The sequence below is a fragment of the Rhipicephalus microplus genome, unplaced genomic scaffold (assembly GCF_043290135.1).
Source record: "Rhipicephalus microplus isolate Deutch F79 unplaced genomic scaffold, USDA_Rmic scaffold_14, whole genome shotgun sequence".
NCBI lineage: Eukaryota > Metazoa > Arthropoda > Arachnida > Ixodida > Ixodidae > Rhipicephalus > Rhipicephalus microplus.
Window position 1 is genome coordinate 37,981,343 of NW_027464587.1, and position 24,189 is coordinate 38,005,531.

The 24,189-nt window shown below is 48.2% G+C and overlaps 1 protein-coding gene across 3 annotated transcripts in view; it reads right to left on the reverse strand.

Annotated features, from left to right (window-relative positions):
* Positions 1-24,189, reverse strand: part of LOC119180906 (FGGY carbohydrate kinase domain-containing protein) — a 141,378-nt gene that overhangs the window by 107,427 nt on the left and 9,762 nt on the right. For 2 of the 3 annotated variants that reach the window (XM_075882989.1, XM_075882988.1), the window contains exons 3-5: positions 19,842-19,993; positions 13,821-14,046; positions 13,027-13,155 (exon numbers count right to left, since the gene is read on the reverse strand). In XM_075882989.1, coding sequence (XP_075739104.1) covers positions 13,027-13,155; positions 13,821-14,046; positions 19,842-19,993 — 507 coding nt within the window. The remainder of the gene's footprint in view (positions 1-13,026; positions 13,156-13,820; positions 14,047-19,841; positions 19,994-24,189) is intronic. The other variant, XM_075882990.1, reaches the window with a different exon arrangement.

Consider the following 24,189-nt stretch of genomic DNA (forward strand, 5'->3'; position numbering starts at 1 on the left):
AAGCTCCTCTGCTAACCTATGCGGAAGCTGTACGTACTCCTGCACCGGCAGCCAGCTATTTCCCCCGACCGACTAGCCTGCAGACGCCACAGCACTTCTCGGGCGGGCCACGCTATGAAAACCAACGACTGACTTGCCTGCAGATGCCGCAGTACTTCTCGGGCCCACCACACTATGAGAATCCGCGACCCAATTTGCGTAAATCTAGCGTGTGGCGCGCTTCCGACAATCGGCCACTATGCTACCACTGTGGTGAGCCAGGTCACCTGTACCGGGAGTGCTCGTACAGACAGATGGGCCTACCTGGATTTCGGCCAGACGCTCGTCGGCCCAGGGACGGCGAACGACCCTGCGCCATCGCAGAATAGTTGGCAAGTCTACCGTCTCCGAATCTTCAGCGACGCCAATCACGCTCTCCGTCTCCTCGACGCTCTACGTCCGCGAATCAATACTCCACTTTCGCCGATGTTGTTGCGGGACGATCCGCTAGGTCCCCAAGTCCACGCCGGGGAAACTAGAATAAGCGGCCTCCGGAGGTGGGACCGCTGTTAAGCTATCGTCAAAACAGCCTCCTCCGACCCTTCCACCGACCTTCGACGATTCCTTTCAGCCGACACCTCACATCGCTGACGAACCCGTTTCTGCTGACATTGCCGTTCGTGTCGACAACCATCCAGTGACTGCTCTAGTCGACACCGGCGCCGACTACTCAGTTATTAGCGCTGAACTTGTCGCTGAACTCAGGAAAGTCACGACTCCTTGGGGGCATGGACCAAACCTTCGGACAGCCGGTGGTCATCTCTTGACACCAGTCGGGAGATGCACCGCAAGGCTGCAAATCCGTGAGTCGACGTTCGTTGCTTCTTTCGTTGTGCTTCCCAAATGCTCCCGGAAAGTAATCCTTGGCATGGATTTCCTTCGTGAGCACGGCGCTGTTATAAATCTTCGAGACTGCCGCGTAACGTTTGCTGACGACTATGGCCCGAAGCCTAGAGATACCAATCCGCAGAAGACTGCGCTTCGCATTGTCGACGACACCGTCACACTTCCGCCACGCACCAGTATGTTCGTTACAGTACAGGGCGACATAGACCATGACAGTAGTGGTATCGCTGAAGCCAACCTTTCGGTGCTCTTGTCTCAGCAAATCTGTGTTGCCCGCGGCATAATTCAATTTAAACGTGGGATGACTGAGTTGTTGGTCACCAATTTTAGTGGATCATACCAACATTTGGCCAAGCGAACAACTATCGCTCATTTCGAATACATTGACGATGAAGCGTGTACGACGATAGCCCCAATTTCTGCAGCCGTTGAAAGTGACACCGCGGTAACCGATGCAGTCGATGTCAATCCGAAGCTGTCATGAGCACAGAAAGAGCAAATCCGCTGTATCCTCCGCATGTTTAGCGACTGTTTCGCGTCTACATCCAAGAAAAAACAAACGCCAACCGTAAAGCACCGCATTGTCACTGACCATTCTGAGCGACCCCTACGTCAACACGCCTACCGAGTATCACAAAAGGAACAAGATGCTATACGTTCTCAAGTGAAGCAGATGCTCGAAGATGGCGTAATCCAACCCTCGAACAGTCCATGGTCGTCCCCCGTCGTACTGGTAAAAAAGAAGGACGGCACTCTCCGATTTTGCGTCGATTACCGCAAACTCAACAAAGTCACAAAGAAAGACGTTTATCCGCTTCCGCGCATCGACGACTCACTAGACCGCCTCCGACACGCCCGATACTTCTCCTCTATGAATTTACGCAGTGGCTACTGGCAGATCGAAGTTGATGAACGCGACCGAGAGAAAACAGCATTCATAACGCCTGATGGTCTGTACGAATTCAAGGTGCTGCCCTTCGGTCTGTGTTCTGCCCCTGCGACATTCCAGAGGATGATGGATACAGTGCTCTCCGGTCTCAAGTGGGAAGCATGCCTTGTTTACTTAGACGACGTCGTTGTCTTCTCCCAAACGTTTGAGCAGCATTTGCAGCGACTTAGATCTGTGTTTGCTGCAATTCGCACGGCAGGCCTATCACTGAAACCAGAAAAATGTCATTTTAGTTACAACAAATTAAAGTTCCTCGGTCACCTTGTTAGCCCTGATGGTATTCGGCCGGACCCAGACAAAACCTTGGCTGTCGCAGATTTTCCACCACCTACCAACAAACGTGATGTGCGTCGATTTTTAGGCCTCTGCGCATACTACAGAAGCTTTGTGCAAAATTTTGCAAACATTGCCGAACCCCTCACTCGTCTGACAAAAGACGACGTTCCCTTCGTGTGGGGCCTTGAGCAAACACGCGCTTTCTCCGAGCTCCAGCAGCGTCTCCAATCTGAGCCCTTACTCGGACACTACGACGAATATGCCGACACTGAACTACACACAGACGCCAGTAACAACGGCCTTGGTGCAGTCCTTGTCCAGTGGCAAGGCGGTGTCGAACGCCCTATTGCTTATGCGAGTCGGATTTTATCATCTGCGGAGGCGAATTACACAACAACTGAAAAGGAGTGCCTAGCTGTTGTCTGGGCAATAGCTAAATTCAGACCGTACCTGTATGGTCGCCCGTTCAGAGTTGTTACCGATCATCATGCGCTCTGCTGGTTGGCGAACCTTAAAGACCCTTCCGGACGTCTGGCCAGGTGGAGCTTACGCCTTCAGGAGTTCGATTTGACAGTCGTGTACAAGTCTAGCCGGAAGCATACTGACGCGGACTGCCTTTCCCGAGCTCCTCTTAAGACAGTGTCAGGTGATCACGATCTCAATGGCCGTTTTCTCTGCGCCGTTAGTGTATCCGACTTGGCCGAACAGCAGAAGAACGATTCCGAGCTTCGACAATTCATCGAATATCTCGAAGGCCGTACGCCGCATCCACCACCAGCATTCGCCCGCTCGTCATCATCGTTCTGCGTCCGCAGAAATATCCTCTATAAAAGAAACTTCGACCCTTACGCGACTGAGTACCTGCTCGTTGTCCCGCCAGCGTTACGAGCCGATGTCTTGTCCGCCTGTCACGATGAGCCTTCCTCAGGCCACTTGGGATACACACGTACCTTGGCCCGGATTCGCCAACACTACTACTGGCCTAAGCTCAGTCGAGACGTGAAGCATTACGTGAAGACGTGTCACGAGTGCCAGCGCCGTAAAGCACCACATCAGCGCCCAGCCGGCTTTTTGAAGCCCATCGCTCCTCTGACACAACCGTTCCAACAAATAGGCATGGATCTACTCGGACCTTTTCCCAAGTCTCGTGACGGCAACCGCTGGATTGTAGTCGCTACTGATTACATGACGCGCTACTGCGAAACGAAGGCATTACAACGTGGCACCGCCATTGAGACTGCCCACTTTTTTATGAAAAACATCGTCCTCCGACATGGAGCACCAGCAGTTGTCATAACTGATCGTGGCACAGATTTTACCGCCCGGATGATACAAGACGTCATGCAGCTTAGCGGCACAGTACATCGAAAAACTACTGCATACCACCCACAAAGCAACGGCCTTACAGAGCGACTAAACAAGACGATCGCCGACATGCTATCCATGTACGTTGACCAAGACCACAAAAACTGGGATGACATCCTCCCTTATGTCACGTTCGCTTACAACACCGCTGTGCAAGAAACAACTGGATTCACACCATTCCGGTTGCTTCATGGCAGGGAGGTCACTACAATGCTGGATGCCATGCTTGTACCAGACAGACACCAGATTAGTGTCAAGACGAACGAATTTATCAGACTGGCAGACGCGGCTCGTAAGCTTGCAGTCGAACGAATCCATAAGCAACAATGCATCGACTCGCTGCGGTACAACGCTCGTCGTCGCGATGTCTCTTACCAACCCGGAGAACGAGTATGGTTGTGGACTCCCATTCGACAACGGGGCCGGTCGGAAAAGTTGTTACGCCGCTATTTTGGTCCCTATAGAGTTCTCCGTCGTCTCAGCGCAGTGAACTACGAGGTTCTTGACGAGGACATGGCTCGTCAATCCCGCCGTTTATAACAGCCACACGTCGTCCATGTTTCGAGGATGAAACCATTTTACCAACGCTGACTATTCGTCACACTCCCTAGAGTAGACTTACAGTGATTGTGAACACCCCCTTGTGTACTGCTTATCGTGCGTGTTTTCATCGGGCAATAATGTTATGACATCGGGACGATGTCCTTTGGGAAGGGGGGTAATGCCACTAGTACAAGTTCTGAAACTATTATTTCCACAGATGCTAGCATGCTTGTATGTGCCGCTGTTTAGAAGAGGACAAAGATGCGCGTGCAGAGAAAAACAATAGTCGTACTGCCGTTGTTCGAATCAGTTTGACGTCCTTGTGTGCCCTTATCAGCAGGTTACAGTTATGTTGTAACGTGACAATATATATATATATATATATATATATATATATATATATATATATATATATATATATATATATATATATATATACATTTTAGTATTAAGAAATCAGTTGAAAGTTGGCACTGGTCTTCATCTTTTCTTTGTGCGCTGTCTAAACGTTAGCGCTGAGCAGTTCGATAATGGAATACCAACTGTCCCAATTCTGCACTTTACTTGAGTCTACAATCACTGTTCCGAGCGGCCCGGTGTCTGAATCCAGGAAAAGCTTAGCAGAATACAGTTGCACACTACTGTTCATCGCGCTACTGCACGCATTCTTGTCCATTTCGTCGCTGTGCCCTGTTATACGCCGTCTATTGACTGGGTGGTCGAAGCTAGCACGTTCAGGTTTTAAAAAATGGCAGGCTTTACAACAGTGTACGTAGAGCACAACCCTTTGAGATAGGTTGCGAGCCTCATGAGGTTTCAATGAAATACGTATACTTAGGACAGGTATTAATCGCGGAGCCGAACCACGAGAGTGAAGATAACGGTTTGTTTGGCGATGTAGTGTATGTTCATAATTGCTTTAAGGCGTGAAAGTCAACCCTAACACAAGGGCAGTTTCTATATCGCCTTGGAGTACAGAACTGCCGGTTGCTGATGCAAATGTTTTAAACAGGCAAAAAAGTAAGACGTGCGTTAGGGACACATCTGTATGATTTCATAAACGCGAGAAGGTCGTGTAGCATGCGTTATCTATCCACCATTGATGTGAAAATGGTCTCTGCACCCGGACTGACAAAGACATGTGTGCGTACTTTTTCAAATAAGTAATTTCTTAAGGAGGCCTCTCCCATCTTCTTTCTTGTGTTTGCGTTCGTTTTGAGCTTTAAAATCAAATATGAACACGAGAGTGAAAAACTAAGGATGTGGAGGAGCCCATTCGGCAAGAAGTTTCGTATCACGACTGAAAACTTATCATTGTTCCTCGACAATACGGTAGAGCCCATACGTTCTGAAAACTATCTCGTTTTCGAAAACCTAGACGGTCTTTTTAGGTTAGAAACCAGCGCGAAGGAGCACAGGGCACAGACAGGAAATGCACACAGCGCTGAAATTTAGCGCTACGTGCATTCTCTTTCTGTGCGTGCTGTGCTCATTCAATCTGTTTTATAATTAATCACATACTACCAAGAAGCCCCAGTCTCCAAGCTTTCAGATTTTCGGAAGTGCCGTGAAGCCCATGACATTTGCTTAAGCATGAAGACAATCGAAATCAGGAATAGATGTGAAGGGGAATGATAAGGTTTTTCGACGTGCCTTTGGAATTAAATTTCAAATAATCTTGGGTTGAACGAATGCACTACATTTTTGTACCCTCACTTGTTCTTTGGCTATAGTGTTTGCGCCTAATACCATTATGAATTACATATTCTAGCTCGCCCAATAAGCAAGCTTGTTGCATCTACGGAGCAAGGAACCAGGATCTATAAAAGGAACACTCAACCTTCACTAAGGATTGCAAAGAGAGCAACAGAGAGGAAAATTATATGTGTAACTTAGATGAGGAAGCAGGGAGCAGAGTTGGTGTTGAAGGGGCTACCTCAGCCCCTTTTTGATGTCAATGAATTTCAACAATGTTCACCGGGTACGTTCGTATTTATGTTTCCGTTACTTATGCCAAATTACACAAATAGACTCGTAAATTCTTAACAAATGAATTTATTGATTGCCCACTCTCCCAACTGGCTTCTCACAGTATTGGCGACACTGTGCATATTGTCCCTAGCAAAACAAGACCGACAGCCAGGAGTTTACTGGAACCAGAGCAACAAAAACATTCTCTCCTTCTTCACAGCCAAAACAATTAGGAGCCATAGTGGCTTGTTCTTCAATGCTGGCATTCGTCATTATCCTCTCTCTAAAGAAGCATCGTCTCGATGCTGCAGATGAAGGCAAACAAATAAAACGAGACGAAGGTTGCCATACAAGCAAAATTATTGGCTTTACGTGAAATAACGAAGTCGGATTGTGAAGTGAAATAGGAAAAATAGGGAAGAATGTAAGGAAAAGAAATAAACAAAAAGAAAGACGCAAAGTCACCGGTAACGTCAGTCACTCCACTAGTGAGTCGCAGCACGAAAAGTAAGGTTTGAGCGTTGTAACGTAGATGACTTCTGTTTGCGGCGGCCGACGGGAACGTCTCGAAGGGCCTTCTGGGAGAACATCATAAGCAACGGCGGTGAGACATCTTATGCGACCTTGTAAGGGCAGAAGTAGCGACAAAGCAAATTTTCTGAACGGCCACACTGTCGGATAGGTGTCCACACTCTGACTTCACCGGCAGGCTTGAAAATACCTTCACAGTGACGAAGACTGTAGTGGCGTGCGTCTGTGGTTTGGGGACGCTGGATGCGGTGACGAGCGAATCGACAGGCCTCCTCTGCGCACTGCGCAAACTTGGCGGCATTCGTGTAATACATTCCTAAGTTGTCAAACAGGAGCATGGCGTTGAGCATTGTCGTGACCTCGCGACCGTGGACTAAGTGAAAAGGTGTGAAACCGGTACTTTCTTGAACAGCGATGTTATACGCAAACGTATGTTAGGAGGCATATTGTCCCGATTCTTGTGGTCGATGTCCACATACACTGACAGCATGTCTGCAATTGTCATGTTAAGTAGTTCAGTGAGCCCGTTTACTTGCGGGTGGTAAGCTGTTCCTTAACGATGTTCCGTGCCACATGACTTCCTGCGTCATCTATGCGGTAAAGGCTGTCTCTAGATAAGTTACGACGACAGCTGGTGCATCATGACGTAGGACGATGCTTTTAACAAAAAAATGGACGACGTCTGCTGCGGTAGCTTTTAGAAGGGCCTTTGTTTCACAGTAGCGTGTTAAGTAGACAGTATTGACCGCGATCCCCCAGTTTCCAGACGAAGACGTGGGAAATTATCCCAGCAAGTCCTTGCCAATCTGATGAAAAGGTGACTTCGTTGGGTCTATTGGTTTCAGCAGTCCCACTGGTCGTAAAGGTGGATTCTTATGTCACTGAAACTTGCAACATGTGTGAACGTAGTGTTTCACAGCCTTTGCGAGACATGGTCAGTAGTATGAGCAGCGAATCCGTTGCAGCGTGCGTGTGTAGCCGAAGTGTCCGCACGATGGCTCGTCGTGACACGCACGTGAATTGTCACCACGAAGCGTGGTTGGCGCAACAAGCACATGCGTAACTTGTGTAGGATCAAAGTTTTTTTTTATACAGCACTCCATCTCGGAAAAAAAGGAGGATAGCGAGCGTGCAATGCTTCCAGGAGGGTGACATTTGTGCCCGAACAGGTAGTCAATGAGCGGGATGAGCTCCGAGTCGTGACGCTGTTGCTGAGCCAAGCTGGTAGGTGATACGGTAGAAAGAATAGTGTCGTCGTCTTCAAGGTCAGTGTGCGCATTTTCGACTGGTGCACCTGAAAGATGGCGTCAGTGTGTTTCCGCACAGACATGTGGACGACACTGACGTCGAAGTTTTGTAGCCGAAGGCTCCATCGTAGTTGATTGATTGATTGATTGATTGATATCTGGGGTTTAACGTCCCAAAACCACCACAAGATTATGAGAGGTGCCATAGTGGAGGGTTCCAGACATTTAGACCACCTGGGGTTCTTTAATGTGCACCCAAATTGTGCTCCATCATGCTAGACGACCTGAGGGATCTTAGAGATTCGGGAGCCGACAAAGATAATGGTGGTCGCTAACTACCCTTAATGGGCAGCCATACAAGTAAGAGCGGAACTTTGTATGGTCAAGACTATTCTTCGAGCTTTTTGTCGTAGAATAGTTCTTCTCGGCTGGGGATAACGTTCTGCTCCCATAAGCAACCACGCGCTCTACGTCATTATGCCACTGAACTAGCACCACTCCTAGTCCAAGGTTGCTGGCATCTGTGTGTAACTCTGTGTCGGTGCTTTCGTCAAAATGACCCAGTACAGCTGGAGCCTGGAGAAGGTTTCGGAGGGTGTGGAACGCATGGCACTGGTCTGGACCCCAAACAAATTTGACACCGTGTTTTTTGCATTTGACACCGTGTTCGAAAAGTTTTTGACAAAGCACCGTTAGTACGCCGACAGAGCCCCCAAAATCGGCGTAGGTTGCGCTTATTTGGGAACACAAGGAAGGCGGCAACGGCGCCGTTTTCCTCCGGATCTAGGTGTATGTCGGCATGGCTCACAACATGACAAAAGAACTTGAGTTCTTCGTATCTAAAATGGCATTTCTCGGGTTTAAGGAAAAGCCCCGCTGTTCTAATTGCCTGAAGAACTGCCTGAAGGCATTGGACGAGTTGTGTGAACGTGTCTGCAAAAACCACGAGGCCATGAAGGTAAACAAGACATGATTTTCATTTAAGCCGTGTGAGAACCATACCCATCATTCTTTGGAAAGTATCTGGCGCTTGGCATAGGCCGAAAGGCAAGGCTTTATACTCGTACAGGTGGTCGGGTGCAATAAAAGCCGTTTTTTCGTGATCACGCTCGTCCACTGCGATTTGCCAGTAGCCGCTATGCAAATCCATGGAAGAAAAGTTTTTGGAATTGCGTACATGGTCCAGTGAGTAATCTATCCGGGGTAAAAGACAAACGTCCTTTTTGGTGATCTTGTTTAATTTACGGTAATCAACGCATAAGCACAACGTACCATTCTTCTTTACTAACCCAACTGGCGAAGCCCAGGAACTGGACGATGGCTGGATGACGTCGTGCTCAAGCATCTCCTGGACTTAGTCACCTTTTGCGACGCCCTATAGGCTTGTTGTCGGGTGGGTCTCTTGGTGGGTTCCATAATGATACGATGCTGAGCAAGTGGCGTCTGTTTAACCTTTGACGTAGTTGCAAAGCATTCTTGAAATGAGCTGAGCATATGCAGAAGGCTTTCTCATTGTGCTGAAGGTAGACCCTCGTTTACGTTGAGCGTGCTCGCGAAGGTCTCGTCAGGGTAGTTATTCCATGAAAGTGAAGCTAACGTGGACAAACCTTGGGCATCGACAAGTTCTTTAAAATATGCAATTGCAGTGTTTCTCGTAAGGTGGGGATATTCTTCGCTGAAGTTCGTGACTAGCAGATGAGCATGTCTGTTGCTAGGCCTAATGATTCCTCGGGCAGCGCAGATTTGTCTTTAAATAAGGAGAAACAATTGGGCCTCAATAATTATAGTGTCACACACGTCATGTCCTGATTCCACTTTGACATAAAGTCTGCTTTCGAAGCTGGTGAGTCGGAGAGTCTTCGGTACCATGGAGTGCTCTCTTTGGGGATTGCGTAGGTCAGTTGCAGCACTAAAAGGATCCTTGAACGAGGCAAGTGGTTCACGGTGGTCGAAGAGTGCACCGTATTCACGAAGAAAGTCCGTCCCCAGTATGATAGGCGGAGAGCACACGCGCAATACGAGAAAAGACCCTGTAAATGCCGACATACGGATTCAAATGCGCACCGGGCACATACCAGTAAGCATCAACAGATGACCACCTGCCGTGCGCAATAGGGGTTTTTGCCACGGTTTGGTAACCTTCCTCAGTTCAGATGCCAGTGTCGTGCTCATTATGGAATAGTCGGCACCGGTGTCGACGAAGGCGTTAACAGCATGATTGCCGAAGAAGATGGTGATTTTGGCAGAAATGATCCCTCTGCTGTCAGAGAACGATGAAAAACCAGAATGCTCTTCTTCAAGTCCTGGCGTCGAACAGAGGTCCTTAACAGTTTGTCGGACCATGACTTCACCCCCAGAATTCACCATTTCTAGTTTCCTTTGCGGGGACTTTATGACTGGCTCCTAAAGGAGCGGAAGACAATGAGGGCAAACTGGGTGAGGCTAGGGTGAGCTTGATTAGTGGCGTTAAATAGTAGAAGGAGTTCGCTGGCCCGTAAGATAGGCTTCAATTTTAGGGAGACACTCATTGTAGCGTGGGCATCAAACATCAAGGTGGAAGTCACGGAGACCAAGGTGGCCGGTATTGGCAATTCCGGAACACGTGGCGTGGCCCGCTATGCCCCAGTGATAGCAGAGCGGATGGTTATCCGAGGTGCACCGCGTGCTTGCCTAGCTAGCACTTTGTCTTGAGGCAGACAGCAGACAGGAGCGTGCGCTTGGAAACCGTGAGCTGAGAGGCAGACTTGAAGCAGTGTCCTGGAATGGGGGCTAGCCTAGTACATTGTCCGCATACCGGGAGCTGTAGCCAGTGGCGCAGGGGATCGCGATGCCGCGGCATATGTGAGGACTGGGGTCTCGGGTATTGGTGGTGCGATTGGCACCAGTGGTGCGACTGCCTGTCAGACTTCTTGTCTGATTACATCCGCGAGAGCTGGTACAAGTAGATGGGATCCGACTGCCTAAATTTGTCACAATTCATCTTGCATGATACTTCGACTGAAGTTTGCGAGGGCTTGTCTCTCGTTGTCAGAGCCGATAGATCATGCCGTGGCCGGAATGTGGCGTTTGTATTGTGACGACCGCTGCTGCAGAGTACTCTCCATCGTGGTTGCCTCACTTATGAACTCGACAACGGTCGTCGGTAAATTGCGCTAGAGTCCAATGAAAAGTAGTTCTTTTTTTTGCACGCACAAAATACCGTATTTTCTTTTCCTCAGACATGCCAGCTGGGGTCCACACGCCTGAAGAGCAGAAGCATGTCCTCGACAAACACGGAAAAGCGTTCATTCAGCTGCTGGTTCCTGCAGGTTATGGCTTGTTCAGTCCTCTCCTTCTTTTAGGGTTGCTGTAGGCGACGTGGAACTGTCAGCTAAACTCTTGCCACGTCGCAAACGAGCCCTCATGGTTTTCGCACCACGTCTTCCCAGAATCTTACCAGTAGAAGTAAACTCGGCGCAGCTTGTAAACATGGTCCCATTCAATGATACTGGCAACCCCAGCAAAGTATCAGAGCCAGTCATCAACATATTCGAAGCTGTCTCCATGGAATGGTTTTGGTGTCTGTGGCGCATGAAAAACATGCGAGATAGAAGAACCAGGGGCATCACTTGTTTGGACCTCTTGGCTGGTCATCGGAGCTGTCATTTCTCTGGGTGTCGATGCCAAGGGACTAAATTCAGGGTGTAACCCACGCAGGCTGTGGCTGCTTCTTGCTCTGGGTGATGTAGCTGTCTTCAAGATGGTTGACACTTTCGAAGTACACGTATTCAGCACCTCCACCAATAATATCACGAGCAAAATAGGGCCGACAGCCAGGAGTTTACTGGAACCAGAGCAACAGAAACGTTCTCTCCTTTTTCCCAGCCAAAACAAGTATGAGCCACGGCGGCTCGTTCTTTGATAGTAGCATGCGTCAACATGATGTCACTGACGGCAAAACGAGAAAAGTTACAAAACTGAGGCGCCACTACATCGTCTACGGTCCGTAAGGCAACTATCACGCGTGTTTGGCCAACGCTTCCTTAGTTCGGCGCGCGAATTTCAGTTCTTTGTGGGCCTGCATGCACGATATATGTGGTAAGTGATGTGTTGTGTCTGCATTCTATTCCTCGGGTATAACACCCCTGTCTGTTGTCTTTTTCGGGTGTAACCTGAACAGTTCCGAAATACTCGCAGCTATTAGCCTTTGTCTCGATATCAAAGTGTTCTAGCTAGCGTGTGCTGGTTTGCGGCACTGAATCTGCGCTAATCCCGGGACTATCAGTGCATGGTAAGCTGCACGTCGTGCGAATCATTGTTCATATTTGACGTAAATTTTTATAGACCCTACTGACACGTTTTCAAGCGCCCATATTTGCAAACTTACGCACTTTACATGACAGTGTTAAAAAGAATCAGTTCGTCCGTTAACTATGAAGTTAGCACTTTTCCAGATAGCAGCAGCCACATGATGGAGAGATGCCACTCTCTAGAAGTGTAATGCGCTCCCACGCATGCATATAGCTAAACAGGCGAGCTATATACTTCATCGTAGATAAATGGCTATTGTATTTGGCTTGCAGATGCGTTTTATTCGAAGCTGTCGTTGCGCGATAGCAGTGAGTAACATGTGCACGCAGCAAAGCTTCCACTGACATCGTACCACTATCGCGGCGTGGTCACCTTTCCACTGAGCTTGCGCTTTTCGCCGAGCTTTCTTACTCCACGATGGCAGGACCGGCATGCTTTGCGCAACATCGAGTTTTCCTCAACTTTTGCCACTAGTGAAGGCAGACTGCTAAGTTGGGTTTCAGTTTCGGCGTAGCACATTCTTGCTTATTTAAAATATAGTGCAATTCGCCATGTATTTCTACTGGCGTCCCATGAAGTCAGCGTCTAAGGAACATGGTTAAAAATTGCTGGAGCTGGCCTTCAAGGATGCGTTGTAGAAATCAAGAATTAGAAATACGCATGGACATAGGCTTACACATGGGCAAGGCATAGGTGGCTACGCATGATAACCACTCTTAACTAAAAGTAACAGACTGGATTCTAAGAGAAGGCAAAGTGCAAGGGGGGGAGGTGAGCAGATGAAATTAAAATCTTGCGAGTGTAAGATGACCACAGCCAGATGACTGTGTAAGATGACCACAGCCTTTGTGGCATTGGAAAGGCTCGGTGCCCCGCTGAAATGATTGGGGGGATGGCCGCCACCTCCGCCGCTCCCCTTCCCGAGATTTGTGAGCACGCCCATGCATAAACCATACTTGTAACTTGTACCAAGACCTCCGGCGTGGCCGTCGATGATCGAAGTGGCCACAGGTGTGCCTTTCTCAAGTCCTAGCTCCATAGCGACCTCCGTGCTCAGACCGCTTCCGCAGGGGGCGCCTGGCGGCAGGACTTCCTGGCCTGCGCTCACAACCGTAATACGTCAGAGCATCCTACTGCAGATCCGTAACTAGGATTTTTCGGGAGGAGAGGGTACTTGCTGTGTGATTTGAATATTTGAAAAAAACACTTAGATTATATTTAATGCAACACCGCCTCTATCGAAAGTGAGGGGGAGGGGACTGAGGCCTGTTATGCCCCCCTTCTGGTTATGGGCCATCAAAACTACCATATATGTTGACTGGATCAGCCTCAATATGGAACATTGATCGAGGCAGAAACCCTAAAGACAGGACTCCAGAACAGTTCTGGCGAACAGGTGTGATTCACTAACGTGTGTGCGAACAACTGCTGCGCAAAGGCGTTGGCAATTCAAGCTACATCTGGTACGCTACACATGCAGCTACGTCTTAATGACTAAGCGCAAGCCAGGCACGGGTGATCAGACACTTCACGCAAGCGCTGGATTTGTGTATTACGTGCCTTTCTCGTGCGTCTACGCTTCGCAATTTCTGGGTGCACGTGCTTGTGAATAAAGTGTGAACAATTAGGAAGATGAACGCTTTTGTCTTGGCCACTTTAGAAAGAGGCAATTTTTTTAGGGAATCAAACAGTTGGCTTTGTGATCACCAGTTCAACACTCCAGTCATTGTTTCATTTCAAGTGATGCAGATGCTTATGCTCACCTATTATCCTGTAGTCATCACGCGTGATCTCGTCGAGACCTATGCGAGTCCAGATGGAGTCCTGCCAGCCATGTTTCTTATCAGAGCCGGGCACCGTACATGCCTGGTACGTCCACTTGCACACGGCCGCGCAGAGGGAGCGCGACGCGCAGCCTGTGGCTCGCCACGTGAGGAAGTCGGACAAGTCCATGGCCAGACCGATGCACTCCCAGGTCGAGGGAATGTTCTGCGCAGGACACAGCTCCTTCTCGGTAAGCTATTGATGATACCTACGAATGACTTGTATAAACTACTTTAGACACAACAGTTGGACTCTATATTACGTGCAACAAATGCATGTACCACTCGGGAACATAAAACATTACCTGCATGTGTGACGGCGCAGAACGACAGATTCTGAGAGCAGCACAACACTCGCAACAAGACTTTACCTTCACGCTTCGATATCTTTCTTTTCCTTGCGAAAACAGTGCTTAGGTGATCCAGAAGACCAAAACACTGCTGGCGTTTTTTAGCAGTACTCGCCTTCACGAAGCTTTATAGTGCATTTTATATATATACAGGGTGCAGCAGCTATCTTTAGCCAGAATTTTAAAATGTGCCGACACACGCAATGACAACGCGACCAAAAAGCATGTTGCTGAACATTGCGTGGAATGAGTCAGACTATTTTTAGTGTTCTGATTCATTATTAACTAGGTCCCTTTAATCGCCTAACTTTTGTAGAAACAAAGGGGGGGAAATATTCCAACAAAGGTTGTAGATCGGTTTGCAAAACATTCGCCTAGACAGTTTCTAACTTTATATCTGTTATTCACTAGTGTTTAATGCTAACTGCAAACGCCAGCGGAAAAAAATACCATGTCATAAACCCCATGGCGTGCCGGGGTCCGAGCCGGGTTATACCGGGGTCCACCATGGCTTTGCGGACGAATGTTTGTCACAGATAAGACGTCGTAACTACCCTGGAGTCTAACATTCCGCGTATGAACAATGCGCTTCCCTCGCACTGGGTCATGACAACGATAAGCAGTCACATCGATTATAACCTTTGTGACCCATAGCAAAACGTGTTCACTAAGCCACCCGCATCATCATGGCCCTGTCGAGACGACATAACCGGCAAACGCTACGATCTTTCGTGCGGGGAACGTTAGGGAGCACGAGAATCACCGTGCACGAGAATCACTGGCGCATGAACGGGCTTTTAACATGGTATTTTTTTGTATTTCGCGGGAATTCTAAGTTAGCGGAAAAACACTAAATTTAGCATATATAAACTCTGAAGCTGTCTAGTGGGACGTTTTGCAATCGCATGAACAACTTTGTCATTGGAACATGTAGCCCGTCTTTTCTGTTTACAAAGTTAGTTATTAAAGGTAGCCTAATAATGCAACTAATCGGGACACGACAAATAGAGTCACTCTCGGCAACGGTTAGGAACATTCATTTGATGGCTTCGTTATTGTATGTGTCGGCATGTTTTAAAACTCTGGCTGCACTCTGTATATGTGTGTACGCGCATGTGCGTTCACGTGCGACTGCGTTTTATTTGCGTGTGTATCTGATCCCTGTCACAGACGGGCGCATGACCCAGAAAAGGGAAGAGACGCCACGCTGCCCATAGCTTTACTCAATTAATGCCGTGCCACGCAGGCGTATGACCATAGTGGTGTCCGAAGACCCCCTTTGTTGCATGCCAAGAACTGTATACTTTTATTCTTCATTTCGAAAATGCCAGAGACCAAATGCCAGGTCATTGGCACAATGATGTAACGCTAATTTTGATGTGTTTTTTTTTTCCACTGTGAAGCACGTCGTCCGTTGGACTCCACGAACTGAGTGTGGAGGAAACGGAGGAGTGGAGGGCCTCTGCGATGGTACGGTGGTCTCTCTCTCAAAAAAGGGAAATCCTGCGCACGCTTACCATCATTGTACATGGTCGTCTTTTATGAGAGGGAATGCGCGAGCGCGTGGCCTGCGCTTTGTGGCAGCTGCCTACAACCGAAACTGAAGAAAGCATGTCCACTTTTGTCGTCATCTATTCGCAAAACAAATAAAGAGTCATGGCCGTCGGATAAGCGCTGCTACAATACACTACCGCTCCTTCGCAGCGTACTATGCCGCCTAGAGCGAACTTGTTTTCTTATATGTCGGTTGATGGTGCTGTAGGCAGTAGACGCAGAGCACTGGCCAAGCACTCGCTTGTTCCCTTTCATATTAGACAACAGTGCACATACCGCAGCCAAAACCTGACAGCTAGAGTAGCAAGCAAGACGATAAAGCTGGCTAATCTTTCCAGGGATTACAGATGTTTTGTCTATCTGTCTCTTCATATATCTATATATCTGTCCGCCTGTCTGTCTGTCTCCAAAAAAGCTTTCTGTTTCGCTTAAAAACTTAATTGTAGATGACTTCCCAATCGTGTGGCACAGGTAACAATAGATGTTGTTATTAAATGCGCAGGATTCATTCGTGTACTGCTGACACTATGAGCGTATCTATCTATCTATCTATCTATCTATCTATCTATCTATCTATCTATCTATCTATCTATCTATCTATCTATCGATCGATCGATCGATCCGCCCACGTCCGGGCGCTTTTTTATCTCCTTTTTTTTAACTTCGGGTAGGCCAAAATATGTACGCGAGAATAAGATGGCTTGACGTACATCTCTCGCCGGTCCTGAAATGAATAAAGTGGCAATCCTGTCGTGTTCGTCGTCGAACCCTTTTCTGTCGACACCTACGGCACATACCACGGGCTACGGTATGCGGGTATGCGCCACAGGTGATTGACAATTTGTCTACTCTTGCAAGCACGGCGAGAACAGACAGTAGTCATTTCAACGTGAGAGTGTTCAGAAAAAAAAACGACATTGGCAGCGTTGAATGGACAAATGTACAGAATAAATATCAGGGTCCCAGCCGTATTTTAACCCAATTATTGTGAATGGTATACAAGTATTCTAGCATACAACCACGCCTGGTCTCGGAACTGCTTTTGATTGATATCTGGAGTTTTCGTGCCAAAATCACCATACGATTATGAGAGACGCCGAATGGAAGGCTCCGAAAATTCGACCACCTGGTGTTCTTTAACGCGCACTCAAATCTGAGCACACGGGCCTACAACACTTCCACCTCCATCGGAAATGCAGCCGCCGCAGCCGGGATTCGATCCCGCGGTCTGCGGGTCACTAGCCGAGTACCTTAGCCACTAGACCACCGCCGCGGGGCTCGGAAGGGCTTTTGAAAAATACACTAATGTTGGTGTAACATCAACTGTGGCTGCAGTTCTGGCTATGTAAATTTATAAAGACTACATCACATTATTATGATACTGCCTTCACGTCAGAATAACGTCAATTATAGTTAAGTGCCATGTACTGAAGGCTATGCAAGTAGCACCGTCGCAGACCATTGCGAGCACATACATTACATATCAACTTACCGTGTCGGGTATTCGAATACCCATGTTCCTGTTGTCATCGTTACGCAATCATAAATAACTGCTTATATAAAACATATGTGACTATTGCACATATGTCTGCGCGTACATCATTTCACATACTTTCAGTATTGTTTAATAAGTTTTCTCTCAATAAAAAAATACCACAGTCACCTTTTGTCCGCATGCTTCAAATAAAATAGACCCCCAAGTTATGTGGGATCTGCCGCACTTGTTAAATTCATATATATTAGGACGAAGGTGTTTTATGCCGGGGTCCACCATGGCTTCGCGGACGTATTTTTTTTTTCTCGAACACGACGTCGTAAATCATATGCCAACAGATTGCAAAGAATAAAACGAGAAAAAGTTTTATAGCCGGGCATTGAACCTAAAATCTCTAGCTTCAACAGGCACGGCGCGAAATCACATAGCGACGTAACATACGTTGAACGCCCCGCCGCGGTGGTCTAGTGGCTAAGGTACTCGGCTACTGACCCACAGGTCGCGGGTTCGAATCCCGGCTGCGGCGGCTGCATTTCCGATGGAGGCGGAAATGTTGTAGGCCCGTGTGCTCAGATTTGGGTGCACGTTAAAGAACCCCAGGTGGTTGAAATTTCCGGAACTCTCCACTGCGGCGTCTTTCATAATCATATGGTGGTTTTGGGACGTTAAACCCCACATATCAATCAATCAATCAACATACGTTGAACAACTAGCTAACAGCAAGCCATTTATATTCACTGTATATCATTTGTGGTCCTCACAGTTGAGCAACTTCAGCGCGTTTTCGTCGCCATTTGCGAGATTGCGTGAAAGGCAAGCGTTCGGCGGGTTCTAATTGTCGTCGCCCCACACGGTGCCCCCCTGCGCGCGCACTTATCTCATGGCCGCTTTCTACCTCTTGTGCTTCCACGGAAGCTTGCTTTGAAGTTACAGTAATTAAAGAGAGCATCAAGGTCACTTCGCCATGTACGAAAAGAGTGCGCTGCTCACACATGAAAAGTAAGAATTCTGACAGTTGTGTATGACAGTTTTACTGTGAATACTTGTGCATTCAATTGGAGCATATTTGGTGCTGTGCGAGTTGTTAGTCCGCGCTCGTCCTGTGTATTCTCATCATGCTTTTTTCTGCTTGAAGAGCTCAATGTAATTTCAAGCTGCTTATCGATGTTCGAATGACATTACAATTCGTTGTTGTAGCAATTATTTCTTCGCCGTTGCGTCGAAATCATGCCCAAAAAACGCTCAACTTCCTCGGTAAAGACAAATTTAACTTTCGTGTTATAACAATTTTTTTACCCTGGGATTAGCCAAGTTTCTTTTATTATTGAGCAGCCCTTTCCTCTTACACAGGGACATTGTTAGGCGCATCAAGTCTAATATATCAGCATTCTACGACGTTTTAATTGTGATGGAATATTAGCAGATGTATACTTCATACTATGAAACAGCAACTGTTCGTAAATTAAGCACGCCAAGTCATGCTATAAGAAATTAAAGTAATATAAGAGATGCTGTCGCAGTGATATAAACTCGAAAAATATTATATGACGAAAACGCACCCAATGTATGAGAGTAGTGGAAAGATTGGCACAAACAAGGCTGATCAGACGTGTTGTCACCTGAAGCCTTCAGCTTGTACACGTATAGGATCCCCGATGGGCCCGTCATACTCTTCCCTTGACCGTAGGCAATGTTAAATAGTTCAGTAACACAGTGTACGCGCAAATGCAGATATAACGCGTGCTGCAACATTAGGTTTGCGGAGTTCTAGGTATGTTGGCAGAGATGTCACACTGAGCCTTCAGCCCCCTCTGCTGATTCAATTAATTGAGCCAGCCAAACCCGCGTTACTGCCACATAGTATATCAAGATAGGGTGCGTTAGGCTTTTAGCGACCTACTGCAGCGCTCATAGCACCACTTTTGTGACTGAACTGCCCATGGTGCGCTCGAAGAAGGAGACATGGGCAGTCTGTCCCCTTTCTGCCTGCTGCCCAGCTGCCAATGATGCGCTCCCCTTGACAAATCCTTCGAAGAAGCCTCTCTCTCTCTCTCGTAGGCCTTCTCTCGATTCTACAGCGCAACGCAACGCACATGAAGCGCGATGGGATCTTTTTGAAACTTTTTGAGGACCATGACGGCATCGATGACACTGTGAACACATCTTCATTTGGAATGTTCCTCGAAATGCCGTGCCATTTCTGCCATAAAACAGTAAAAGCATCTGCGTGGTTGCGACACAATATTGTCACAAGACACCATTTCCATGCAAAAATGATTAATATATGTAAGAAGTTGCTTTCCATCGTTAGTGAAACAAGAATTGTTTATTGAACGAGGCTCGGTACCAGAGACGTTTTGGGAAATACAGGATAAAATCTATGTCCTGTAACAGCAGAACAATTTTATTAGCCACATTATAAACACCATAAACATTGATTTACCCATTTCTAATAACCCAACTTTTTGGTGGTGACATCAACTTGAACTTCGCATGCAGTGGTTGTTCGGAAATGCATCATTCAGCTATGCCTAAAAGTTGGCTAAACTGACGCCCGCTCACCTGCTTTATCCACAGGAGCTTTGGTGGCTGCATCTCGGGTGACATGCTTCCGCCCATGAAGCGAAGCACAGAATGTCCAGTCGCATTTATGGCCTCAGCCTGTGGCACGGCGCGGTGGTCCATCCACAGCACGACATTCTGCTCCGGCTCGCCTGCGATTGTGAACTATGTGGTTGATTACTAACTACTAACTAGACAGACAGAAGGCATACGCTCCGAAGAGAACCGGCCGCCACTTATTACGTACACTAAATGGGGCTCTGTATAGAGCAAGAAAGGTGCAGGTCATTTCATAGCTTGTTGTGAATGTATCATGGTGTTATGCGTATCACAAACATTTTCTCTTGCGGCTCCTCAGTTCATGTTTTTTAAAGCGTGAAGCACCTTAGGGGCTCGGCTTTTCGGCACCTCTTGCCATCATGGCGTGTCATGTGGTCACAGTCTATCATAAAAATGGGCATGCCTAAAAAAATCGGGTGAATCCCGCTGCTCCTTACCGACACACTAAAAACGAAGCGCAGCAGTTAGATCAACAAATAGCCACCCACGGTAGTGGAACTGAAACACCCCTGATGCCGTATAGGGAACTGAAACGGGGTATGAAGGGACAAAGAAGACTGCATGCTTTTCCCTTCCCAAGTAACTAAAACCTCCTTCCCTACATGCTTCTCTCGTCCCCATATTATTCTCTTTTTTGTAACAAACTTAACGATCCAGCTCATTTTCTGTCGTTATCAGCCGATTTCACGCCACCGCTTTGTATGATCCAAGCCAATCGACTATGAACGGCCTCCACGTGCACCTGGTGAATCCTCATTAAATACATAGGGTGGTACCACGCGCACTGTGCTTACGGATTGAAACGTGAAATAAGATCGTTTAGTATAAGGACCGGTGTATGCGAAAGAACTTGAAATAACCGCGACATGTCGCTGCTAATTCGGCCACTAAAGATAATGTTGGCTCTGACTTACATGTTTAAGTCAAAATCACGCCGATATGAAAAGAAATGAAGATGGTGCAAACAAAGTACATGCATTAGTTAGCACTGACAACTGTACAGGCCGCGTACATATAATAAGAAAACAATGCAGCGTTGTGGGCCCGTTAAATAGTATACCGTTTAAGTCTATATATGACCCGATATACTTTGAGGAAGCACACGTCGTATCCGTGAGCCGCCATGAACTTCTACCCAGATTTTTAAGCCTTACTATTGAACATGCGGGCGCCAAGGCCAAATACAATAATGTTATCCCAACTAAACCAAGAAAAGCATACTTTTTCAACGTTTTGCAAAGGAGTGTCGTAATTACAGCATAACATGATATGTCACTACAGAGATAGTAAGATTTAGGAACCCGTGACCTACGCAAGAAGAAAACCTTTACTGACCTTGAAAAACTGAGTATAGTGATGACGACGCGTGCTATCTCGAATATTTACAACATGACTTGCAACATTACATTACGCGGTAGAACATAAGCGACACATATGTAGGCTGGCATCGGGCAGTAAACGCTGCAGTTACTAATTTTTGGAATAAATGTTTTTTGAAGGGTTTACTTTTCCCGCGTTGTGCAGCTATACAGCAGCAATCGTATACGAGTGCACTGGCTGCGTTCTCGAGCCTATAGACTCGGGCCCACTGGCTGCGTCGAAGGCCTGCCCTAAAGGGCTGCTAAACCGCCTGGCCTGGCCTGACGTATAAAAAACAAAAGCCCGAGCCCGGCCCGGTCGCGTATTTGGAATTATTGGTCCCACATCGCACGAAAGAGAGAAAAGAAAGAGGGCGAAGAGGGCCTCAGTGCCAGCGTCAGGATTGCTCGCGCGCTATTGGTTCCTCTCTGTAGGTGACGTGCACACCTGTAGGTGACGTGCAGGTGACGCACACACGCGCCCACGATGGAATGTGCGGAAATTTCCCGGCTATTCCATCGTACGGAAGCACCCACAACCTGCCGCCACACTCTTTCTTTACCTTACCCTTCTGCCTTTCTTCGTCCCTCTTTTCCTCTCCCTGTAATAGCTGAGCTTAACCGGGCTACCAGCAAGAATTGCGGAAGAGTGACTGTTTTTTTTTTCATTCAATCAACCACTACATCATACGCGCCACTTCTGGCGTGGTCGACGCTCATGTGCGAATTAAAGTTTGAAATTACCATCTAACGTTTGGTCACGTGCATCGCGCTTCTGTCACACACCATACCAATTTTAACTGCCCTTGCAGAAACGCGATTCCGAGTGTTGTGGCAGACGCCCAGGCGCTCACATCTGAATCAGACGCTAGCACATCAAACGTGAAGCATGTTTTGGTCAACGACGTGGTTCCGATTGACATGGCAGCCACGCGCACATTTACGTGCGAAATAGCTCGGCTGGCCCATCTGACGTGAAGGGCTTCCTCGTCGACATCTGCACAAACGGGTGTGCACGAGTGGCTCGGCAGCTACAGCAAGGCAACTAATACGACGATCCACATCGCATTAGTTGCCTTGCTGCGGTCTGTGCTGAAGGCATCGTGGAGGCACTTCACGTTGACAGTCGGAACCTGATGTGGCCTCCTAGCTCAGTCGGTTAGAGCGTCGGGCTAATAACGCGAAGGTCGTAAAGTCGGAACCTCTTCGCTCATTGAAACCATCACCGTGCTATCGCCATCTTATCGAAACCCACTCGCTCGTGCCCTCACCGCACGGTAGCGATTCATCAAAGGCACAGAAAGGAAGAGGGTGCTTTCGCACGATAGAACAGCCGTAAACACTTCTCTGTGTTTCCGGAAGAGATCGGCGGCTGAGCGAAAATTCGCCGCGTGTTTTTGCTTCAAACGAACACGAAATGGGCAATCTTGGGAGCTAACAATGCCCTCTCCGAAGCTTCCACGGCATCTGAATAGGCAGCTGGAGCACCGAACAGAAGTTTTTTCTTCGCTACCCTATTGTGTATCCCCAACCCCGTTCCTCGTTACCATGGATTATGGCAGGGGCTGCGCCGCTTAGCCGGAGAGAGATAAAGGCAGAGCGGGGAGCATGGCTGAAATTGAGGTATATATAAGTGGTTATAACAGAAGAAAAGAGAAGTGCCGACCCGTAACTGTCTCTCCTTACAAGGGCACCTCAACAGGTCAGCACAAGAATGGGGTATGGGGAATAAAAGATATAGAGAGGGAAAGACTGGAACAGAGAAAAACAAAGAGTGGCGAGGGTCATTCGATCTGCTTCCCGCAAAGGACTCACAAGCCCCCACGCGCCATGCACAGCTGACTAGGAAAGCTCCCAAGGGCCGGAGAGGTATCGTCATCGAAAGGAGGACAACGGGTTGATTGGCGTGTCGTAGAAAGCGCGTGAAGCACTCGCCGAAGCGCGTTATCTCTGTACGGAAAAAAATTGTGGTCCGTAGCACTTACTAATACAAGTCCAGTGGACCTCGATAGGGAGGCACTATTGTTCTTTCAGTTCACAAGTGCTCAAATAGCGCAGAAGTCTTGAGGAAGGTGATGAGGGCAGCTTGCGCGCGCTTTACCAGGCATGTATGCGCACGGGGAAAGAGAATCACATCAACAGTGCTGGTTTAGAGTCTCAGTTTGCTGTAAGGATCGAAGAGTGATCTGCGCGCGTCCGAATACTCCTCACACTTGAAGATAATGTGATGGAGTGTTTCGGGCTGCGGGCAATGACGGCAGTTTGGGTCTCCCCATCCCGACTGTCTATGAACCCGTTCCGCCCTGCGGTAGCAGCCGATGCGCATTCGGAGAAGGAGGGCACGCTCCTCTCTCGAAAATCCAGCTTTCAGGAGTGGGCGTGGAGGCTGCCCTGCCACAACTCGTGGGTCCGGGTGGCGAGCGGTGACGGAGCACCGTGTGCGAAGCCGCGCTACGTCAAGTGTGCTCACCGCTGTACTCACAGGGGTTTCCGGAGAGTGCGCTTCCTTGGCGAGCTCGTCGGCCACTTCGTTGCCGGATATTCCAACGTGCGCCGGTATCCATTGCAGCACAAGATCACACCCGAGGTCCTGCACTGCTTCGAGCTTTCGCGCGATGCGCGTAGCAACCGGAGGTCTGCGGGAGTCCTGCGCGAGTAGTTCGAGAGCAGCACGTGAGTCCGAGAGAACGGCAACCGACGGAACTCTCAGTTGAAAAAGGGCATCGGCGGCGAAGTCAAGCGCGGCGATTTCGGCTATCGTCGACGAAGCCTCGCAGGCGAGGCGGCACTGATTGTGAAGCTCCAGCGAAGGCACCACACACGCAGCCGTGGCACAACCGTCGTTCAACACTGAACCGGTAGTAAAGACGAGGAGTCGCCCCGCGAGAAGTTCCCGTGAGAAGTTCCCGCGAGAAGTCGCCCCGCGGGAA